This window comes from Gymnoscopelus microlampas (assembly GCF_963454915.1).
Source record: "Gymnoscopelus microlampas genome assembly, chromosome: 16".
In the NCBI taxonomy this organism is placed as follows: domain Eukaryota; kingdom Metazoa; phylum Chordata; class Actinopteri; order Myctophiformes; family Myctophidae; genus Gymnoscopelus; species Gymnoscopelus microlampas.
The window spans coordinates 22,893,516-22,916,936 of NC_139953.1; the positions used below are offsets into that span (position 1 = coordinate 22,893,516).

Sequence of the window (23,421 nt, forward strand, 5' to 3'; positions counted from 1 at the left end):
GTAAGTAGAGGGAAAGGAAAGGCAGGAGTGAGTTTGGGAATGAGTCTGTCACGCCGCAAAGGGCTGCATTTAAGATTGTTTTTGTGATTTCCTATGAACTTTGAACTGATTTTTTCCCATAGTTTGTTTTTTATTGAGGCATTTGAGTCTTTGTTGAGGTTTATTGTTTGACATTTAAATTTTGATTGCCATTTTAGTTTATTTCATTGAATCACATTTAAGTTTTGGACACGTTATTGTTTGACATCTTTAGTGTGATTGGTCATGTTTTAGTTTTTATATTGAGTCATGTTTCAGTTTAAAACTTAGGACCTTTGGTTTATAAACCCCTGTCTTTTCGCTTGTGCCACAAAGGCATGGAAGATACACGTGAGAACAAAATACTTAACCTTTTAGAGTTTAAATGGAGTGCGAAAATTTTCCTTAGCTGTTTCAAACCCTAAAACGTTGGTTAATAAAGTTCCCTGTTTTCCTCATCCTCAATGGGTGGTAGTGAGGGGGGCATATCAGATGAAAGCCAGTATTACACACGATGTAAACAGGATGTAAACGAGGAATCTTAGTGTCTTTTTTAAGGAGATCTCTGTTTTGTTGTTATATAAAGAACGTTGCCCAGCCTTGCTTCTTTCAGCTTTCCCAAATCAGATCATACTCGTCTCCCCCTGATTTTCACAAAGTTATTCATGCTTTCATTTCCCCTGGACAGGTCTAATGCACTTCAGGAGCATCAATTTAACCACTTGAACTTGATATATTTCCCCATATTCTGGGGGAAACATTAGCCAAAAGTAACCAATCTACAAGCTCACAACATGCCGCTTTTCAATACATTGTGAGCTTGTAGATCGGCTATTTTTGAGAGAGATTTGGGGGTCCAAGTACAGAGCCAACTCAGGTCCAGTTTACAAAGTCTAGTGGGTTTAAGGGGTAATCAATTGGATCAGTCAGATTTTATCAGTCACTCAAATTTTAACAGGCACCATGAAATATGGACACATTAATCCTGTTCTACTCCTCCGCTACCTTACTTTTTATGTTATATACAGTATCTTGTACATCAGAATAGTGTGTATGGAAGAGTTAATGGTGCATGCCATGCCTTTATTTAGAGGTGTGTGTGTGTGTGTGTGTGTGTGTGTGTGTGTGTGTGTGTGTGTCCATAACACACCTTTGTTTTGCATAATAAAGTCCCGGACATCCTTGGACTGAGACAGGTTTCCATACACACGGGTGGCTTCAAGCACCGTGTCCATACTGGAGCTGAGCAGCAACTTCAGCAACACTACGCACGCACGCACGCACACACGCACACACACACACACACACACACACACACACACACACACACACACACACACACACACACACACACACACACACACACACACACACACACACACACACACACACACACACACACACACACACACACACACACACACACACACAGCGTAATAGAAGGAAATAAATTCAAAACATTGTTGCTGTTTGGCAGAAACCTTGTATCTTCAAATTTCAAATAGTTTTATAAATATTGAACCAATGAAAAGTATTAACAAGAGCTTGTGACATACAAGGTCAACCGACAGTGAAAACATTTACATCTCTCTCTCTCTTTTTCTCTTACGCTTGGCAATGGTGAGCTGCTTGTGTCTGATGACAGAGCTTACTCCCTGGTAGAAGGACAGGTTGTTGATGGTGACAGCTACATTCACCAGCAGCTCCTCGCTCTCCAGAACAGACCTCAACTCTGACACACAAAGAGAAAAAACAACTGTCAACTTTGACTACCTATGATGGTCCATGATGATATAATAAAATACAACCACTCATCCACACTATAATGCATGCCATCACAGGCTTTTATAATAATTATTACTACTAATAATAATATTGTTATTAATAATAATAATATAATATTAATTATAATACACTATTTATACAGCACATTTAAAAAAACGTGCATTACAAAGTAAAAGACCAATGCACTTAAATACAATAACACAGAGGCAGTATAACGGTATACAGGATAAGAAGGAAAACAAAGCCTGATGAAGAGACGCTGAGGCTCGAAACGTCACGTCCAATGGTGTAAAGGAACCAATACATTTCTAACTTTGGAGCATGATCCAGTGTGCAGACTTTATTGTTTTTACAAATATTTGAACCACGCCCTCAGTCTCTGTATGCTTCAGCACAATGTAGCAACTGAACGCTCAAACCCTAACCCTATCGTATATGCAGGCTTGTTCAATATGACTAATATGCCACAGTGAATATTTTGAAATAAATAATAATAGAGATAATCTTATCTCTAATTTAGCCTATTAGGCAGATCATACAGTATACTGCCAGGCCAGAGGTCACCATTTGAGCCAAGCAGCCATCACATTGTGGGTGGTGGTTCAGAAACCTGGTCTGTTCCTGATATAGCAGCAGATGTCGCACACGAACGAGTGCGGGCATAAATCGCAGATATTGCGGTCGAGCTGTCAACCAATGCCTGTGTCACAGCGGATTTCGTTTCTGGCTCTGACTGGAAATACCCCCTTTGGTGTGGTGAAGAATTCTTCTTTCTTCATCTTCCTCCCTTCTAATTCTAACAGGCCTGCCTGTCGCGAAACGGATCAAAACATCAAACACATCAGTCGGCCTCACTCTTTCATCCCCTGCTGCTTTTTCTGATCTGTTCTGCTTTTCTTTTTATCCTTCAACTGATTTTCTGTGTTAGGCAGCGCAGCCTATCCTACCCACCGCAATGACTTAGGCCTACACCTCGCTTTCCCTGCCATCGACTTAACCACTTGAACCCAGACAAAAATAGCCCATCTACAAGCTCACAATGCGTCGCTTTTCGACGTGTTGTGAGCTTGTAGATCGGCTATTTTTGGTGAAGAGATTTGGTGTAGATAGAAGAAAGTGGGCCAAGTACAGGGCCAACTCTAACGGGTTTAAGTGGTTAATTTCTCCTTCATCCATCAATATCATAGCCTTAACCTCTGTCTCTGTCTCTCTCTCTTTGTCCCAGCTCAAGCTGCCAGGAAGAGTGTGTAGGAGGCCGGCAGCAATGAAACCGAGAGCTTACCACCCACCTGCGTGCCACCTCTGCCCCGTCCCGAAACCATCTAACCGCATGGGAGAGTTTCACACAGACACACTGCCGGCTGCAGAATGACACAGAACATCCTGCTGTCTGCACTGTACAAAAAAAAAAAGTTCAACCCAGAGAGGATGTACTGTTTACAGTTCAAAAAGCAACCGAAAGGAAAGCGAGAGATGTGATGAACGAAAATATGAGAAGTGTTTTTTTTTGTTGTGATTTCTGTTCCCAGGCTCAGCATAAGGGACGTGGTTGGTTTGTAGAACAGAGACATACTGTACTGTACGAACAGTTATTGTTCTTTTTTTTTTTAAGCAAATGAGACCACAGCAGTGATGCACGTTCATATTCAGAACTCCTGACTTTCAACACTTTGTTAGTGATTCAACCCTAAGAGGAAGACAAGTCTGTCATGTATGTCACTAATATGCCATACTTTATACTGCAGATGTACTCTGTCTGGCATACAGTAATTGCCAATGATTGCCAATTGCCAATTGAGAGAGTACAGCAACTTGCAATGGGTCTGGTCTTTAAAATATTGCCTGTCAAACTACTTCTCTACAGTGAGAGACAACACCAGAGGGAGCTCCTCTGACCCCAGGAAGACTAGCTGTGCTTTGGGGCAAAGCTAATCCTAACAAATAAACAATAAACAATACAACTTGTTCCCCCTGAATTCGGCACAAACATGGCGTTCTACTCTACTGCAAATAAACCTGGAATGCCCTACCAACAGCCAAAACACTTCTCGATTCACCCTCCAAATATAACTGTACTTAGATCATTTGAATCCCCACTAGCTTGTCCCTAGAGATGCAACCAACGCACTCCCTCAGCGAGCCTGACACCCCCCCCAACCACACCCCCACACCTCCTCCACAGACACACACACACACACACACACACACACACACACACACACACACACACACACACACACACACACACACACACACACACACACACACACACACACACACACACACACACACACACACACACACACTTTCTTCTGTAAAAATATCTATTATTGCCTTGTATTGTATTGTATTTATTGTATGTCAGGAAGAGGAATTGAGTACAATGGACCACAACGTAAAAACGCCCCCTGGAGGCTATCCTTGTGTTATCCTTTTAGCATACCGTAGTTGTATTTTTTTTACTGTACTGCTGTACTGTGTTCAAACTTGTTAATTAAGTATTCAATCAATCAAAAAATGAAACATGGGAGAAAATGTTGTGACAAGACAACAATGTTAATATTCTTTTTTGTTACTGTCACTGTTCTCAGCTCACCCAGCGTCTCCAGCAGCAGTTGGACACACGCCACATCAGCAGCCAGCGCCGGCCCTACGGCAGGGTGGATGCACATGTTCGCCAGCACTCGGACCAGCTTCACCAGCACGTCCTCGTCCTCCCGCAGACGTGGCGCGGCGGAGGCACGGGGCTGGCCTGGCGGAGCGTCGGAGCAGCTGTCTCTCTGCTGGTAGACGCTGTACAGCTGGAGAAGAGTGTCCATGCAGCCATCGCACTGGAAGAGCTGCTCCCGGGCCTCGTTGCTTTTGGCCGTGAGGTTCCCCAGGGTGAACAGGAGACGCACGACCAGGTCCTGTGGGAGCAAGGCAGAGTGAGGAAGTTATGTGAGCGTGTGCGTGCGTGCGTGCGTGCGTGTGTGAGAGTATATTGATAGTATATTATAAATTGTATATGAAGATATCAGAGCTCTAGTACAGGAGCGTTTCCAGTTCAAGTCTACAGACTGCAGAGTCAATCAAACTAGTCTAGGGGGAAATTAAACTGAACAGGAAACGTGTATGAAACCTTATGGAAACCTGGGTCTACAGTTATGCACAGAGCATGTCAGACTCTACTAGTGCCGTTGAAGACAAGTGTTCCACGATGTTAACTTTCAAAATATGCTCTGAGAGGAACTTCACCAACATAACGTAACCATGGAAATCACGGGACACAAGCAAGAAACATGTACACACCTGCATATTTATCTAATGTTATAAACTTCATGTACACATACCTGCTATCATATGTACGCTATCTGTATGTATATATGTCTAGCCTCGCGTAGCCAGACAATATCACACGACACACTGCGTGGATATTAGTCTGGTCCCTATCAACGGCAGATTTTCTTCCAAGGGGCGGTTACAAAAAGATCCAAACGGACTCTATTGGTTAGACCTAAACCAATCAGAGCAGTGCTTCCTTGAACAAACCAATCAGAGCAGTGCTTCCTTGTACGTCATTGCTCCAAATAAGGTGATAAGCCCGCCCCCATTTGGATACTGGGCCCTGGTTGGTTCCGCGCAACTGCGGAGGGAGAGAATTGAAATCTCTATGGAGGGGGGCCAGACCTAATCTGCCGAGGGCTAAAGTGCATGCAATTTTGCAAAGGCAGATTCGTCTGGAACCAGGCTAATATATGTCTATTTGTTTATTTAACCTTTTTATACTACAAAATGATGTAAAAGAAATGACGGAAAAAAATGTTTAGTAACTAAAGTTTTCAAACAATTGCAGTGGAGTAAAAGTACAATATTTGCCTCTAAAATGTAGTGGAGTAGAAGTTAAAGTATAGAGTCTATACTTTACCTTTGTTTGTCTATACTATAGACAATTGGAAATACTCCAGTAAAGTACTCCATATTGTACTTAAGTACAGTACTTGAGTAAAAGTACTTTACACCACTGATCACCACTACACCACAGAAACTTCACACTCAGCTGGATCCCTGAGCGTGCCTGTCGGCCCTGGGGCCGATCCTGTAGGAGGTGCTATCTCCTCAACCACTCATTACATGAATTACAAATATTACACAATGCAACATGAGGCAGGCTGTGGCTCATTGGATTAGAAGTTGACTTGATGTCTACAATGTTGTAAGTGTAAACCCCAGTTCTCCCCTGTTTGAAAATAAAATAGAACTCCAAGACAGAACACTATGATTTAGAAGCAGGTGGTGGATTAGAAGATATCGTGATGTTTATCGCTTTCCCGAGATGGTGCTTATGAGCTGCAGGCAGTAATTTCAAATCCTACATGGTTACATATTCATGTAATTATTATGTATCTTTTCATACATCTGCTATTTTCTGTGGAGATTTTCCCCAGAATACGGATGCTGGGGTTTAAGTAGTTAAAGTGACCATACAATTAAGAAAAACAAACCAATACAAAGCCAAGTAAACATCTCGTATACAATGCTTGTTCCCCTGTACCACTTGGTCAGTCATGTGAAGGGCAGGTCAGCCAAGAAGAAGAACACATTAAACCAAACATAAACAATAAACCTGGACAGCCCACACAGGATCTCCTCGGTGGTCAGTTGGAACACACTGAGGACACTAGTTGGAGTACTCATCCAATGTCATTTCGACTATGCATGCACCTCGTGGTACTTTAGCACCACAAAGGCATTAAAAACAAAGCTGCAGACCTCTCAAAACAAACTGGTCAGGTTACTACTTGGCCTTACACCCAGAACTCACCTAATCCCTGCTCATTATGCTAGGGTAGGATGGCTCAGGGTAGAGGACAGAGTAAAGCAACTTGCAATGGGCCTGGTCTTCAAGATACGCAAGAAAACAGGCACCTGTCAGACTACTTCAATAGCGTAAAAGACACTAACAGGTACAACACCAGAGGGAGCTCCACTGATCTCACTCAACCCAGTTTCGGCACAAACATGGGGTCAAATTCGTTCGACTGCTGTGTGGAATGCTCTACCAACAGAAATCAAAAAGTGTGACTCCTTACCCTCCTTCCAAAAGAGCACCTGCAACTGTACTATTTGCACACTGTTAATAAACTATTCAATCAAAAATCAAGATACGAGGAAGGGGGGCTGTCCCCCCAGGCATGGTGGGGACACACACAACGTGATGTCCAATATACTGGCACACTGTGTGTGCGTGTGTGTGCCTATACACAAGCTGGTGAATTTCTGTTTGTGCATATGTGTATTTGTGTATATGCATATTTGTGTATGAGGTTATTTTTTTAAGCGTATGCTTAGGTGAGTGTATTTTTATTTCTGCAAGTGTGTGTGGTCGTATTTTTAACTGTATGTGCTTGCGTATTTTGGTGTTTTGTGTGTATGCTCGTGAATTTCTATTTGTGTGTATTTGTACCTATTTTTAGTGTGTGGGTGTACGTGTTCATATTTGTATCTGTGTACTGTTTGTGTGTGTACTGTGTGTGTGTGTGTACTGTGTGTGTGTGTGTGTGTGTGTGTGTGTGTGTGTGTGTGTGTGTGTGTGTGTGTGTGTGTGTGTGTGTGTGTGTGTGTGTGTGTGTGTGCGCACGCACATGTGTGTGTGTGTGTGTGTGTGTGTGTGTGTGTGTGTGTGTGTGTGTGTGTGTGTGTGTGTGTGTGTGTGTGTGTGTGTGTGTGTGTGTGTGTGTGTTTATGTGTGTGCGTGAATTTTGACGTGAGTGGGTGTGTGTTAATTTCCTGGCTGATTAAGAGCATATGTCACCCCTGTACTGATTGCCAAAACCTCCCACCCTGCACTCCTTATCCCCCTCTCTCTCCCTCTCCCAATCCTCCTCCTTTGCCCCTCTCCACCTCCTCCTTCTCCTCACCCACCGTCTCCTCATCCTGCGACCTCCCCAGTTTCTCTTGGGACACTAATTAAAAATCAACACACACACACACACACACACACACACACACACACACACACACACACACACACACACACACACACACACACACACAGAGGGATGGAAAAAGAGAGAGAGGGCTGGAAAGGGAGAAAAACACAGAGGGAGAGAAAGAAAGACAGAGGGACAGAGAGAGAGGGAGAAAGACAGAGGGAGAGAGAGAGGGAGAGAGATATTGTTCCATAGAGACACACTGTGGTGTAAATATGCTGGGACTTGAAGTACATAAACAACTTGCTCTGGGGGTAAACATGCTTAGAGGATCTAGAGTATAAACATACTTTGCCGGCTCGTCAATTTTTTTAAGGTTAGCGAAACATTTTGCCTATAATGACATGCCAAACATAGGGTAAATGCATAGTTAACTCTTAAATGAGGCACCTATCAGATTTTTGTTTTCTTGTATAGAATACATATAATAATATTATATTATAATAACAATCTGTTTTTGTATGACACAAATAAATAAAAAGCATGCACACCTGCACACAAACATATGAACATACAAATAACCACAAATGTACACACCCAAACACATGAACACAAACTATTAGTGTGTGTGTGTGTGTGTGTGTGTGTGTGTGTGTGTGTGTGTGTGTGTGTGTGTGTGTGTGTGTGTGTGTGTGTGTGTGTGTGTGTGTGTGTGTGTGTGTGTGTGTGTGTGTACAAATGTGGGAACAAATGTAGGAACAAATGTTGAACATGACACCAATTAATTTGGGTTGGCATTTCAAATTGGGGACACATTTGGTGACCCAATTAGATTTGACTTTAGTTTCATAATGTGAGGGTGTTAGGGTTGAGGCTGGGGTTATAGGGTCAGGGCATAACGCAATGTCCCCAAATGTTTGCAAAAGCAACATGTGTATGTGTGAGTGTGTGTGTGTGTGTGTGTGTGTGTGTGTGTGTGTGTGTGTGTGTGTGTGTGTGTGTGTGTGTGTGTGTGTGTGTGTGTGTGTGTGTGTGTGTGTGTGTGTGGTGGGGGTCGTCAGCTCACCTGTTTCCGTGTGTATTTGCTCAGCAGTTCTATAAATAGTTGGCAGCAGTCAGGGGTCTGGACCAGCGCCAGGCGGCACTCCGAGTAAGAGGAGAGTTTACTGAGGGAGAGAGAGGACAACCATTGCCTCTGACCGTCATCAACATTCATCCACTCTCCCTCCACCACGCTACGCTAACTATATATGGACCCATTTAATCAGCACTGCTAATGGAGCGCACAAGCAGGCAGATTTTGGGTTGAATTTGTTTATTGATGTTTTCTTTAATTAACTTGGAAGAAGAAAATAACTTGGTAAACAGAGATTTCCTGTTATTCATCCAAATTAGATGGAACTCTAGGTTTTAGGGCTGATTTAGCAAAAATCAAAGGTCAAATGTTTATTAAATAACTGCTGTATTCTTCATCTGTTTACATAATTTAACACTGTCTGGAGGTAAAGTTTTTCAAAGCTTTTCAAATCACATTTGAACACGCGTCATCTGAAAATGTCAGCAGTTTGTGAGTGGAGGAAGGGTCTGCACTACAGAGACTCTGGTGTATCAGCCGTCAGCCCACCCTGAAAGGCATGTTTCCAGAGCCACTCCCCCACTCACCCCATTTCATTTGAAAAGACGATGCCTGATAGAACACAACAATGAGACGAACGAATGTAAGAAATCAAACATAATTCAGAGCAAACAGAAGATGAGAGTGCGGTCAGCTGAATCATGTCCTGTTTTGATCACTGTCTCACACTAAAAGACGGAAGAGAGACAGGAGGAGGAAAACAGAGAGAGAGAGAGATGCCTCGCCACAACAAAGAGCATTTCCTGTCAGAGTCAGAAGTGACTCTGACAGTCCCTTCTGTCACACTCGGTTTCACAGAAGTGAAACCGAGCGTGACGTCGCGCAGAGAAATGACACACCTGTCTGTGTGAATAGTCTGCGTGTTTACCTGCATATTCTGGCGATATTGGTGCAGACATCCTGGTCGCCGCGGTGGTGCCGCAGCGCCACACAGAGCTCTGATAGGACGCCGTGCGAGACGAAGAGCGGGCGGGACTCCTGGTGGTCTGCAAGGTTCCTCAGGGTCGCAGTCAGCTGAAGGGGTCACAGCAGGTCAAGGAAAAACAGAGATAGACACATGCATTTATAGATACATACTGTACCAAAGATAGATTGACAGATTGATTTAGATTGACAGATTGATTGAGAGAGTGTGGTGAGAGAGAGAGAGAGAGAGAGAGAGAGAGAGAGAGAGAGAAGAGAGAGAGAGAGAGAGAGAGAGAGAGAGAGAGAGAGAGAGAGAGAGAGAGAGAGAGAGAGAGAGAGAGAGAGAGAGAGAGGAGAGAGAGAGAGAGAGAGAGAGAGAGAGAGAGAGAGAGAGAGAGAGGAGGAGAGAGAGAGAGAGAGAGACAGAGAGAGAGAGAGAGAGACCAGAGTGCCGTGAGAGTTGTATAGAGATGGAAAACAAAGCTGGCGTACAAATAGCAGCTACAGTATTCAAAGTGCCTACAATGAATACAGTATTGCATGTACAGTATGTATCCATGAATCCATTGCTATTATATCCAACAGCACACTAAAGTGATCATATCATATCCTCCTAATTAGGGCTGGCTGCTGCCCTGCACAGAACCCCATACAGTAGTAGAAGGAAAGGAAGTAATTTACTGTGGCTATAAATCACTCTATTGAGAGGAGGGAAACACTGATTTCAAATGCGCAGCACCGCCACAACGAGAGGAATGTTCCGGAACATTATTGACAACTCATTTCCCTCCACTAAAAACAGTGTAACAAGCTCTGTTTGATATCAAGCCGAGCGCCAGCCCAGGATGTTTGCTTAGGCCGACTTGCATCGTCAGCCGCGGGTCATTTTCTATAGAGTGAAGCAAGCTGGGCTTTGGACTGGAGTTCCAGTGTGTACTGTCAAGCCGGGACAGAGAACATTGTGCTCTGGGAGGAGCCTCTACGCCACAGAGAAACAATAACATTGTTTCAGAACAGCAGGGAAGTCAAAATCAAAGCTATCCTCGCCAGCCCAGACCGATACAGAATAGCTACCACATTGCCTTTTTTCCCCTTTTTTTTTTTACATAAGACTGTGTATTTAACCCAAATAGCCAAACCAAAGAAACTATGAGATGGGTTTTCAGAGTGTTTGGCAAGAGTCAAAGAAGTTTCCATCTGTTTTTCCAGTTGAACACTGTGTTGTACAGTACCTGATACAGCTCCAAGGTCAATCTATTTCTAATGGTTTGAAGCATTTCACCATGTCAGTTCCAAGTTTGTGAATAAATCCCTTTCAGTTCAACACATTCAGAACTTTTGGCGCTGACAACCATGTCCAATCCAAACCCGCAGCAAATCACAGAGACTGGCTGCCCCAAAAATAGCAGGGAAATGTCACCGAAAAGACCCCAACCCTGATTATCACTATGATGAACCTATCCTGTATCTCACCTGCACGAGGATGTGTCCGGCAACAGTGAAGTGGGTGTGGCCAGGCGTGGATAGTGGGTGGAGGCGCAGGATGAGCTGCTGGGCCACACCCATGCAATTCTTGTCCAATAGGAGTCTGAGGAGCGCACTGTTTCCAGACAGAAATTTCAGAGTGCCAACACAGTACAGTAGGGCCTCACTCGACGCACACACATCCTCGGTGTTCAACACCGCCAGCAGGGAGTCTGGAGGAAAGTCAAAGAGCACGTGTTAACATCCACACAGTGTAGTGCAGTGTTTAAGTCAATGTGCACGTGTTAACATCCACATACTGTAGTGCACTGTTTCCCAAACAGTGGGTCAGGACCTATTATCTATGGGTCATGAATAAATATCCCAATTTTGTTTTGCTGCATTTCCTATGATTTCTTTTCATTATTGTGTCAAAAGAGTAAAAATCTTTCATCTTTAAAAAAAATACAAATAATTGTAACATTCTTAAGAATCATTTCATAATTAAGATATCCATGAATTAAAAAGAAACATAAGAAAATAGCAGATCAACTTCTGGAACTTGTAAATAGTCTATTTTCACTATTAGTACTTAAGTGGTTAATTCATCATTTTTTTGCAAGTTTGGGTCTCAGGCAGACACCACATTTATCTTTTATGTCTCAGCTGAAAAAGATTGGGAACCAATGCTGTGTAGTGCACTGCTGGTGGCATGCAGTGGACAATAGTGAATAAGAATCACTTAAACAATAACAATGTTTAAGTGTTGCCTGTACCGATGATGGAGTTGTTGTGGAACAGGACGTCGTTGCTTTCACTGCGGCTGATCTTGAAGATGAGCTTACAGATGTTCAACAGGTTGTTTCCACTGACACACAGCTGGACAAGAAAAGGCAATGTTTCCACAGTACAGAATCAGAATCCACATTATTGTCACTTCACCGCTTTACACGTGTAAACTGTAAAGAAGTGGTTGAAATTCTTCTTTTTCGTGTGCGTTCGCACTCACACGCGCAAACAAATATGCATACCGTACACACATACTAGCACACGCACACGCACAGGCCTCACCGCCAGGCAGAGTTTGGCGATGTGGAGGTTGAGTAGGGCAGAGTTGAGGTCGATGAGGCGGAACAACGTTCGGAGGATCCCCGCCCTCCTCTTGCAGCGGCGTCCGAGCATGCCTCGCTCCGTCAGGACGGCGTGGAGACGGTCACACATCTCACACAGTCCATCCACCGAGGCCTCAGGCCCGCCTGGCATCACAAGGAAAAGCATGCCTTTGCAACAATCACGCTTTGAAGTCGATGTGTCAAAAGTCAAACAGAGGGCAATTCGCCGAAATGAAAAGGACTATTAGTTGGTTGGCGCACATCTGCATACGCGTTACATGTGCTGAAAGCCAGGGCAATGCTATACGCGGTGTGCAGTCTAGTAGCATTGCATGATGGGCTGAAGGTTAAATCATCACCATCAATCTTACAGTACACTGGCCAGCGGTGAAATAACATTTAATGTGTGGGACCTCCCTTTTCTAAGAAACAGCTCTGAGTTGCAGTGGTCAAGTGTGGGGCAACAATACTTCAATAGGCAACTTCGTTCTTGACACAGAGGAAAAGAGAAAGGGTGGAGTCTTTTCCCTGTTTTTGAGGTAAAATAAATGTTTTCTTTCGTAAAAAGAAAAGAGAAAAAAGGCAGGGTCTGGCCATTAAAAAAACCTTGGCAGCTGTACGGTGGACACTTCACTGCAATTTCCCAGCGAAACTGAAAGGGCGTTTTATGCATGAGCCAGAAGGCACTTGGTACAATAAATATTTAATATTTATCTTTCAAATGAATTTTCCATTAAATTGGTAGGGGTGCTAAAATATTTACAGCCATAGATTTCATTTCATGGCTGTCAGAGTGCAGTTTCAGGCTAAAGCAGAATCCTGCTGGGACCCCCAAACATAACACTGTTGTTTGCCTTTCTTCAACGGTTGAAAGGACAGTGCTTTTTCATGCATGACTGTGTGGCAACATTAAAGAAAGAAATCGATTCATCAGCCTACTGGTTGAAAAGGAAATGAATGGGGGGAAAATATATATAATACTAACATGATGCCCTAATCGGGGAAGCTTCCCTTTAAAGCAGCACTATAACAACCATACTAGATACATTATGTCCCACACAATTATAAAGTTACCTGTTTAAGCAATAACAATCATCCTTCCATAAATGTATAGAATCGGGGGGGGGGGGGGGGGGTTTTAGAGAGATGCCTGGACCAGAATAACAAAACATAACTTTGCTAGTGAGGGACAGATGCTGTTGGATGGAGGCATTTTGCATCGCCCAGTTACCACTAATGTGTTATGCAAGTTTGAAAATTTCACTGGGGTTCCCTACTACATCACCCACACTACTGTACCTGCGGCCATTGACTCCAGCTCTTGGATAAGGGGAGCAATATGATTATTCCACACCAGTGACTCTGCATCCTCCTTCTGGCATGCTGTGCTCTCTCCGTTCCCCAGCTCTGAAATGTGGACAGAGAAATGGGTAACACTTGCTATGCATTCCATGTCTATAATGCTTTATAAACATACTTATAATGCATTATAATCTACACTGTATAATTAGAGTTATAGGAACTCCTAAATACTCATAACGCTTAACACATTATAAAGCATTTCATAATGACTAGAATAAAATCATTGTAATCGGCTTATAACATTGTATAATTAAGAACTCATAAGTACTCATAATGCAATCATAACACAGTGTAAAGCCTTTTATAATGACTTATAAGGTTAAGTATCATAATACTTCATAATTGCTGGTCACTCACAGACTTTATCTTTTGGGGAAGATCATAGTTTTATTATAATTCTCATAGTTATACATTATAATTCATTATAGTGTGATTATAAGTCACTGGAAGTGGTCATTGGGTGCTTTAAGTAAAAGAAAATAGCATTACATTTGTGCAAGACCTACAACTTCGAGAATGTACAGTAATTACTTTGCTTAAAGCACCCAATGACCACTTATTGTGACTTACATTATAATCAGACTAAAATGCATTATAACAGTGATTATAATACACTAGACCATACCCGGTCGGCGCAGCGCATCCGTGGGGGGATATGCGCACATGATCTGGCAACCCGGGAGGCGACATTGTTTGACACATAAACGCTAATAAGAAGCTGAGATTTGATGAAATTGAAAAACGGGCTTCACAGTTAAGTTCAGATGGTAATGGTCAATGGCTGTGTGCAAAATCAGAGCAATTGGTCCAGCCAGTGAGGAGAACCGGGTAGCTTCACCACCACTACAGAGGTTACTAGAATTATAGTAGGATTATAACATTATTATAATGTATTACAACTATGGCAATTATAATACACTATGATCTTTGCAAAGATCTGAGTGTCCAGCAATTATAAAATATAAGACCGTATAAGTCATTATAGAATGCTTTATAATGTGTTATGATTATTTTATAAAGCATCATTATTGAGTATATGAGTTTTTATAACTATAATTATACTGTGTTATAAGCAGATTATAATGCCTTATAAGTATGTTTATATGGCATTATAGACATAGGATGGATAGCCAGGGCAGCGAGACAATTACCCCCCCACACAAACACGAATGTTGAGCAGCAGTTCGCAAGTTCACGTCTTAAAATAAAAATCCAGGAAGTTTGATGGCAGAATAAAATGTCACCATCCGCATCTACTTCCTCTTATTTGTTTCAAGAGCTTGTGTGAAATTAAACATGTGAGTGCATGTGAGGAGGTGTGTTCGTGAGAGCATTTGTTTGTGTGTGCTTGTGTGCGAACGAGCATGCACGATCGTTCTCTCATACAGACATTTGCATATCTTCCACCTTGCATGGTGTGATGCAGGAAACCGCGGTTGCCCGAACCAACAGCTCTATCACCCATTGGCTGGCTGACTCCGTCGGTGGGTGTCAGGCCCTTAGCAACAACACCCCCATCAGAGTTTAACAGTCAGCAAAAGCATGCTCAGTTGGGAGGAGAGATGGGTGTTTGTGTTGGAGATGGCGTTACATTCCTCCGTCTGTGCCATTCCTACTGTACACTCATGCTGGTGTTATTTTATATGTACACAGTGAAATCTTCAGTGTACAAATGGATAATTAACACTGAGGATTTTACTGTGCAGACTCTCGTCAATACAGAAAGACTGGCTTTTATTAAGCAGGGCTTGGTTTGATTTCAATATACAGTATCTAGCTTCAGGCGTTTGGTTGAATAAATTAGATTTTTGTTGCATACTAACAAAATCAATGGGTGGTTTGTGTGAGTGGGTGATATTGCGTAAGACAAACAGACAACTACATATTGAACAACAGTTTAGAATAAATAAATAGTTTTGTCATTGCTTTAGCAGACTCTCTTTCTTTTGTTTATAACGTAACGTTCCATCTCCTGCTGTTACACAGTCAAATCTAACTTTGGATTTAGCTCTCAAAGTGTACAAATGTACCTACAGTATAAGTGTCCATTACAGTTAAATTGACTCTCTGGATTTTGCTGTGTACTGTTATACTTCACGCCCATCTCATTGCTTTTCTCTCTTTGTCTCTTGCTGAGCTATCTGATCTGTAATTGGTCTAGTTTGTTTGCAAGTCATTTATAAACCCAAGCATGTTTTGGTTCCAACATATCTCGGTCAAATAAATTTGGCTTTAGTGGTAAAAGAAATTCACTGAGTGCATTAGGTGAGTGAGCAAGTTAACGTTACATATACGGAGAACACTCCATCCAAGTCCATACTGATTAGGACAGTAATTATTTCTCTCTTTCTTTTTTTAATGGATGCTTTCTTGCATCGGGAGAACGGTGAGATTCAGTTAGCTTATCTGGACAAACCTGTTCTGGTTCCTGCTCCCCACTCTGTCGGTTTGACAGATGAGTCAGCATCTGGACGTCTTATTACACTGTAGACACACAACAAACAAACACACAAAGTGAGGGGATTACATCAGATTGCTCACATTAAAACGGAGCTGAAGCCGTTCTAATGACTTGTTTAGGCTGTTAGGTCATCATCACTGTGGGATCCTCTGACCAATTTTGACCTTAAAAAGGAAACACAACTTTTAAAGGATATGGAAAAGGAAAATTCACAGAATTCATCAGTGCCAAGAGTGCAGTGTGCTGGAAAGTTGCTGACTTTGTGTTCTGTCCAACAGTTTCCATGTCAGTATTACGTACATGTGTTTTCCTCATCGGCCACTAGGTGTCCCCATTGCAACAGAGGTTAAAATAACAGCCCTTTACCTCAAATTACACCACATGTGCACATGTTATCTCTCTCCTTTGTGTGTGTGTGTGTGTGTGTGTGTGTGTGTGTGTGTGTGTGTGTGTGTGCGTGCGTGCGTGCGTGCGTGCGTGCGTGCGTGCGTGCGTGCGTGCGTGCGTGCGTGTATAAGAGAGAGACATACTCTACTGTATGTCTGTGCGATGTGTGCATCACAAACTTCACTTTGTAACAGACAGGAAGTAAGGTCTTAACTTTGTGGCTGGATGGCCGAGCTGAAGCTGTTCATGCTTCGTCATTGTATTCCAGTCTCACCACCTCCATGTACTAACAACCGAAAGGACCTTGTAATAACATGCTCATATCATGCTACCATCTGCATAGTGGTTTGCCTTCTGCGTGTCACTGTCTGTCAAAGTCTTTTCACATGAGGAGACCAGGCTTTAACCACTTTCTACCTGGCATCCCAGTTTTGGGCATTTTTGAAAAACTGTGAGACATAAAAAAAAATCTGTAATAGCTGAACATAGCAGCTCTATAAACTGAGCTTGTAGTTCAGCATGTTTTGCAAAATATTTTTAGGACTTAAATGGTTAAATTAGCATTAGCCTACATGGTGTAATCTGTAATATACATAAGCCTACCCGGGACAGTAATATGGGAGCAGTGAAGGAACTAACTTATTTCCACTGCAAATAAAAGAAACCTAAAATACACATTAATCAATTTCCTATTCTTATAGGCTTATAGTGTAATATGGGATGAGTGAAGGTAATAGCTTCTTTCCACTGCAAATAATAAATACCGAAAATGCAAAACTGACTAATTTAGCACTAGACTTCTTTCTTCAAATATAATTATATTCTAACTCCACCTAGAAACCTCAATTTGTATCTTATTCTGCTGGGATATAGACCTACTGTATAATACATTACAATGAATGTGAGTCTAATGCAGGTACTGCAGAGTATACACATGTTTAGCTTTGACACTCAAATGAGACAGTCTGGCTAGTGGGTCAAAAGTAGAAAATGTGACATAACAGAGAAATGTGTCACTGGCAATTGTCGCAGTGCCCACAGAGTACCTAATGGAGCATGTCCAGAAAGTGTTGCTTAATGGCATTACACCCAAACCTTGACTAAACTATGTATAACCTATGAATTCTGGTCTAGAGAGCAGGTTTTGAGGGGTGTGTGAAGCTTGATTCATACATACATACGATTCATACATCATGCGTACAAGCTCAAAACGCATCGCAGATGCGACACGTTGTGAGCTTGCAGGTCTGCTATTTCCGCGACACCGCACGCCGGTGAAGTGGTTGGTGAAGGCTGGCACGCGGGGCACATGTAGCCAGGAGTGCCAGCCAGGCCATGTTATTGTGAATGCCAGAGGCGGGCTATGGCTCTGTGTGATAGGATTAGGAGTCTGGTAATAAGGCCTCTTTGTGTGATAGAGCATTCTCTGAGACATGACCTCATCTCTGTCTTAGAGCCTGGCCAGTGTGCTGCAGTCACAACACACTGCTGCTGCCAGCCTTGCCCAGATGGGCACCCAAATCTAATAGAGAGCCATTTGGAGCTATAAAGCCCTGGCTTATTGGGAGAAAAAGAACCAAGTGGATGGCTAATCTCTCCTATCTCTACACGTATCTCCTCCAACTCAACATATTAATCTGTCATGCTGTCTCTATTTTTCTGCTTAGAAAGGTCTATCTCCTCAAACTACTACACTGTACATTCCTGGGTATTCACTTAGCTGTGAGAGAGTACACTATGTCCAGCTAAATGATTGATAGTTAGGAACCAAATGGACCATTACAGGTTCATTTGGTTACATATAGCTGCACATAAATTAAAACTGAGGATTTTACTGTGTATGAATACTTCTTTTTCCAAACTATCTGTAGTTGGCCTAGTTGCTACACAAGGGAGTGCATGGTGGAACGGTATGAGTACCAAGATGTGCTGTACTAATTGTAGTTGGCAACGTGTATAACAAAGGTATACTGTACCAGTACAGACCCGAGAACACAGAACATTCTGAAACAGCCGGGAGAATAGAGAACACAGAACATTCTGAAACAGCCAGGAGAATAGAGAACACAGAACATTCTGAAACAGCCAGGAGAATAGAGAACACAGAACATTCTGAAACATCTAGGAGAATTCTTCAACCTTATCTTTGGGACGTCATTCTGATGTAATGTGGATTTTTTTCCCCAAAGCTGGAAGTGAACTTGGCCCTATTCTAACATTTGACTTCTTCATGGTGTCAGCAACATGTCATACACTTATTGTGTGTTAACTTGGCTTGTAAGGCAAGAGGTGAGGAGGTTGTGCAGGTGGGTGGGTGGGGTGGGGTGTCCATAGAGCAGACTTCCAGTAAAAGTGTTTTATGAGTCGTTCCCCCACCACAGGCCCAGCTGCCCCACCAAATCGATAGGCGGAGGGATTTTAACGACAGCCCCCGAAATCCCCACCCACCCCCACCCACCCTGTCCTCGCATCCAGAGTTACGTCCCTCCCACTGACACACGGCTGATGAGGTCGGCATTTAAAAGAGGAGCTTTTAGCCTCTCTGAGGCGAAGAGGTGTAAAGGCTGATACTGTAGGTCAGACAGACCCAGTCTGACTGGCCAGGAGGCTGATCTACTGTAGCTACAGCCATGATATACTCTATGGCAGTGATTATCAACCTATCTAATTTCAAGGACGCCTAGTTTGAAATGCATTTGGCCATGGACCCCCATTAGATACTTTTGTTTTTCATCTCTGGGACCCCAGTCTTAAGTCTACACTGTAAAATCTTCAGTGTTCATTTATCTCTGAGAGTTTCCATTTGGCTCCAACTCTCAGATTTACAGACCTGTGAGGGTCCATAACTATCAATCATTTAGCTGGGGACCCCCTGGAACCCCCCAAGGGCCACTGGGGGTCCCCGGACCCTACTTTCAGAACCACTGCTGTATAGTACAGTATGTGTGTCTGAGCATCTTAATTTGAAGAAGCATTTTTTAAGCTATGACAGGTGAGGTGAGTGAATATTTATAGAAAGGTTTTTGTACTGGAATATGTAAAAGAGTCTTTGTAAGTGCTTTGCTATGAGGTATGTGAGGAAGTTGTACAGGTGTACTATTAAGTGCAATAAAAATCTAATAAAGATAATGATAACTGACTCACTTTTATAGTCAGAAGTTGTATTACAATATTCTCCCATGACGGGAGCAAAGCTCACTCTGTCTCTGTCTCTGTCTCTGTCGCTCTCGCTCTCTGTCTCTGTCTCTCTCTCTGTCTCTCTCTCTCTCTCTCTCACATACTCGAGAGAGGTTCATGCACTCTACCTTAAACACCTTTGCTCTTTTGTAGAGCCGTGCCTCAAATGTAACTCAATATCATAAACGACACAGTAGTCAAGTAGGCCTACCTGACAAAATCACTGGGGTGGTTTGTTTATTTTTGATACACAGTTCTTATATGATGCTATGGGTATTCCAATACAAAAAATAACGCTGTGACCAAGGGGTAGTGGGAGTGACGACAGGACTTTGGCACTCTATAGGGCTAATCATACTAATCGATTAGTATGATTTTTTTCCCACATTGATTCATTGACATACACATTTCCAGGAAAAACATGCTTCTCGATTATTCGATTAATCAAAAATGTAATCGGGCCTACTCTGTGTGGAGTTTGCATGTTCTCCCCGTGTCTCCTAGGGCAGTTAATACCCTCACAAAAACATGTAGTAATCCTGGTCACTATACTGCCGTGCCTCCCCCTGGTCAGCCGGGGCGCCTGATGGAGGGGAAGGGAACTGGTTGGAATAACGTGTTCCTTCCACGCGCTACGTCCAACCAGGGAAACTCCCCCCTGTCAGGTGACAAGAAGGTCAGTTGGCTCTCATGCATTGAAGGAGGCATGAGCTCGGCCCTGGCCTCCCTAGGCTGGTGGGGGGAGTGTAGTGCCCAGGATCACTTAGCAAATTGGCACCGGGTGAAAAAAGGGGTTACAAAATCGAGGGATAAAAATTATAGGTTAAAAAAAATAAAATAAAAATGTAATCGATAGAATCATTGCAATAAATAATTGATGATTTTGTCAAACTGTCACATTGGAGGAAAAAAAAGAGGGCAGGAGGGAGAGAGGGTGCAGGAGAGAAACAAATAGAGCAAGTCGGATAGAGGGGAGAATAAAGTATACCTTTCGCTTGCTGTTCTGCGCGGGCCAGGTTTGCGGGTGCCGTGGACCTCAGAGTGGTCTGCACTGGGGGGTCTCCTGTCCTCTCTTTTGGCTGACTGCTGCCTTTGTTCTTCGTCTGGACTTAATCTCTCCCTCGCTAAAGACGGCAGAGGGGACGTGGCAACAGGTTATTCACAGGCCGTACAAGTGCTATTATTATTACTGCACTATTGTACTATAGCAAGCAAAGGATCTGGAAAGAGATTATGCATTTTCCATTCAAAACAGCACCAATAAAGTAGGTTCTTCGCCCAAGCCAGCCACCGAGAATGTAAATCAGGTATAATATTGGCCTGTGAATGAATCCATTCATTTCCCTTTGAGAAAAGCTTCTTCGGCTACTCAGCTGCCAGCACGGATGATTTAAAGCTGCAAGCAATAGGTGAACTGAATGGTCCCAGTTTTTTCCCCCTTTTTTCCCATCAGTTCAACTGAGGTAGAGTCTAAAGCTCGACCATTGTGAGCTTTTGGATCAGCCATGTTTGGCATGCGACACTGTTGTAAGATGAAGTATAAATTGGGCTTGATACACAGCAAACTCCTTAGTGTTCATTTTTACAAATGGTTAAATGAACACTGAGGAGTTTACTGTGTACACAGCACGATCCTGAGAGTTAATTTAAATGAACAATGAGGAGGTGTAGTGTAGAGGCTGTGGGAACAGAGAATCTTAATCCAAGTATTCTTCTAGTTGGGGGGGGGGGGGGGGGGGGGTTCACACACCCTATGTGAAGTCATTTTGCTTTTCATTGTTTATTTGATTTAGGTACAGTACCTCAGATATAAAAATCTCCTGACAGATAGTTGGTATAAAAGTGTGGCCTTGTAGTTCCAACGTACACACATGTTTAACCACTTAAGCCCAATTTCAAAAATAGCAAGAATAGCCGATCTACAGGCTCACAATGCATCGCTGTGAGCTTGTAGATCGTTTTTTTTCTGAACATTTCAAGAAACGTAATAGAGCTATTATATAGGGACGCCTGGTTGAAAGTGGTTAGGTATTTATCCTGTCCTGCTTTTATGAAAAAGTTCAACAGTACAGAGCATAAGGGATTTCCTATCAATAATTACATTTTGTACATGCTGCTAGATTATGTAATTATATCCGCTCACACAAATCCATAACTGTTAACGAACGGTACAAATATTAAAACTTTTAATTTTCCCCGATTTTGTTGTTACGTCCATAACAGATGGCAGATTTTTTCACTCCGATGCCGATCCCGATAAATCTGTTATATTAGAAAGGTTTTGCAAAATGACAAGCCCAATATAGAGACACCAGATTGAAAGTGGCTGAAAATCGGGCCTATAACAATATCGTCCAAAAAGTCAAGTAGCGGTCGATATATCGGCCAGACCGAAATATCGGTCGGACTCTATTTACGTGTACGCATGTCATCTGGCCATCCTTCTTTCACCGTCCTTACCCTCTGCCGCTCGTTGTACAGGTGCCAATGTGGTGAGAGATCCTGCCCTGAGGAGGCGCACCCGTGTCCCTGCCAATGCCCTCTTCTCTTCCAGTGGCACAGGAGGGGGTTTGGGACAGGCCTTGACCGGCTCTGCAACATCACAGCTTGCTGGAAAATGTGGCTTCTAGCACAAGACACACACAACAATCACTTTACATTCTCAAAGGCTAGCAATGCAGTAAAGTAAACAATGTGCTCAGACAGCTAGGATTGTACTCTGAGTGCATGCGCACATGCACAGTAACTCCCCATCTTGTGGGATTGTTTCTTTAGCAGATATACATGGGATTGCTGGATACAGGTCGAATGGGCACAGGTAAACATTGTGGGAAGTTGGGAACCTCAATGTTAAATTGAATATTTTTTCCAAAATGTAAAAAAAGAATAAATGTATGCTTTGGAAAATTGGTGGAAAGAATGTAAAGTATAAATGATTTAAACATGCATACCTAAATTTACCCTTCACATTCTTGTTTATGCCCAAATGACTGCCGCTATTCACGGGTTTAAACACAATGTGTAGCAATTGTAGAATTGTTTGGCCTTCCAATTCATTAAAATAAAAATTATTATATGTATTTGGCCCACCATTTATAAAATAAATGTAAATATAGAAAGCCAACCTGAATACAACACCTAACATGTCATCACCTTAGCATGATGACACATTATTCAATTCACTGCTGCTGATCATTTGTGTTCTGTGCAAGTTCATCTTGCTAATATTCAGGATACTGAAGCCTGCACCATTAACAGCTTCCGGCCTTTACACAAGTTACACAACCGTAACACGGATATGAGCCACTATGTGAAATACTGTTCACAGGTGTGGAGTCGGCTTGTTTTTGAGACAACTTACATGGGCCAGTGGGGAGAGGCGACTGCCTGACCCTGGTCGCGAATCGGGGGTGTCGAAATTGCGAGCATGAAGACTGTAAGGAGAATGAAAAGTGAATTTGACAGGTTGCATGTGAACCTGGCCTTATTCTATAACCATGAGGACTAGAATAGGGGTGCAACAGTTAATCAAACTAATCGATATAATTGATTATTACAAAATAATCAATTAATAATCTATCTATTTTGGGCATGCCGTTCTAGGCGGAAGGTTTCAAAATATTTCAAAGAATTTCCAAAATATTGAAAATAGCCAATCTACAAGCTCACTTGTAGCTTGGCTATTTTCACTCTTTTTGCAGG

The 23,421-nt window shown here is 42.7% G+C and overlaps 1 protein-coding gene across 1 annotated transcript in view; it reads right to left on the reverse strand.

Annotated features, from left to right (window-relative positions):
• The window catches only part of armc2 (armadillo repeat containing 2), a gene marked incomplete at its 5' end in the record, with an annotated part of 28,466 nt that overhangs the window by 4,641 nt on the left and 404 nt on the right, over positions 1-23,421 (reverse strand). The window contains 13 exons of the mRNA XM_084082110.1: positions 1,169-1,282; positions 1,628-1,750; positions 4,400-4,712; positions 8,782-8,881; positions 9,719-9,864; positions 11,230-11,453; positions 11,997-12,099; positions 12,292-12,476; positions 13,632-13,739; positions 16,111-16,178; positions 20,708-20,843; positions 22,180-22,345; positions 23,081-23,153. Of these exons, the coding sequence (XP_083938236.1) occupies positions 1,169-1,282; positions 1,628-1,750; positions 4,400-4,712; positions 8,782-8,881; positions 9,719-9,864; positions 11,230-11,453; positions 11,997-12,099; positions 12,292-12,476; positions 13,632-13,739; positions 16,111-16,178; positions 20,708-20,843; positions 22,180-22,345; positions 23,081-23,153 (1,859 nt within the window). The remainder of the gene's footprint in view (positions 1-1,168; positions 1,283-1,627; positions 1,751-4,399; positions 4,713-8,781; positions 8,882-9,718; positions 9,865-11,229; positions 11,454-11,996; positions 12,100-12,291; positions 12,477-13,631; positions 13,740-16,110; positions 16,179-20,707; positions 20,844-22,179; positions 22,346-23,080; positions 23,154-23,421) is intronic.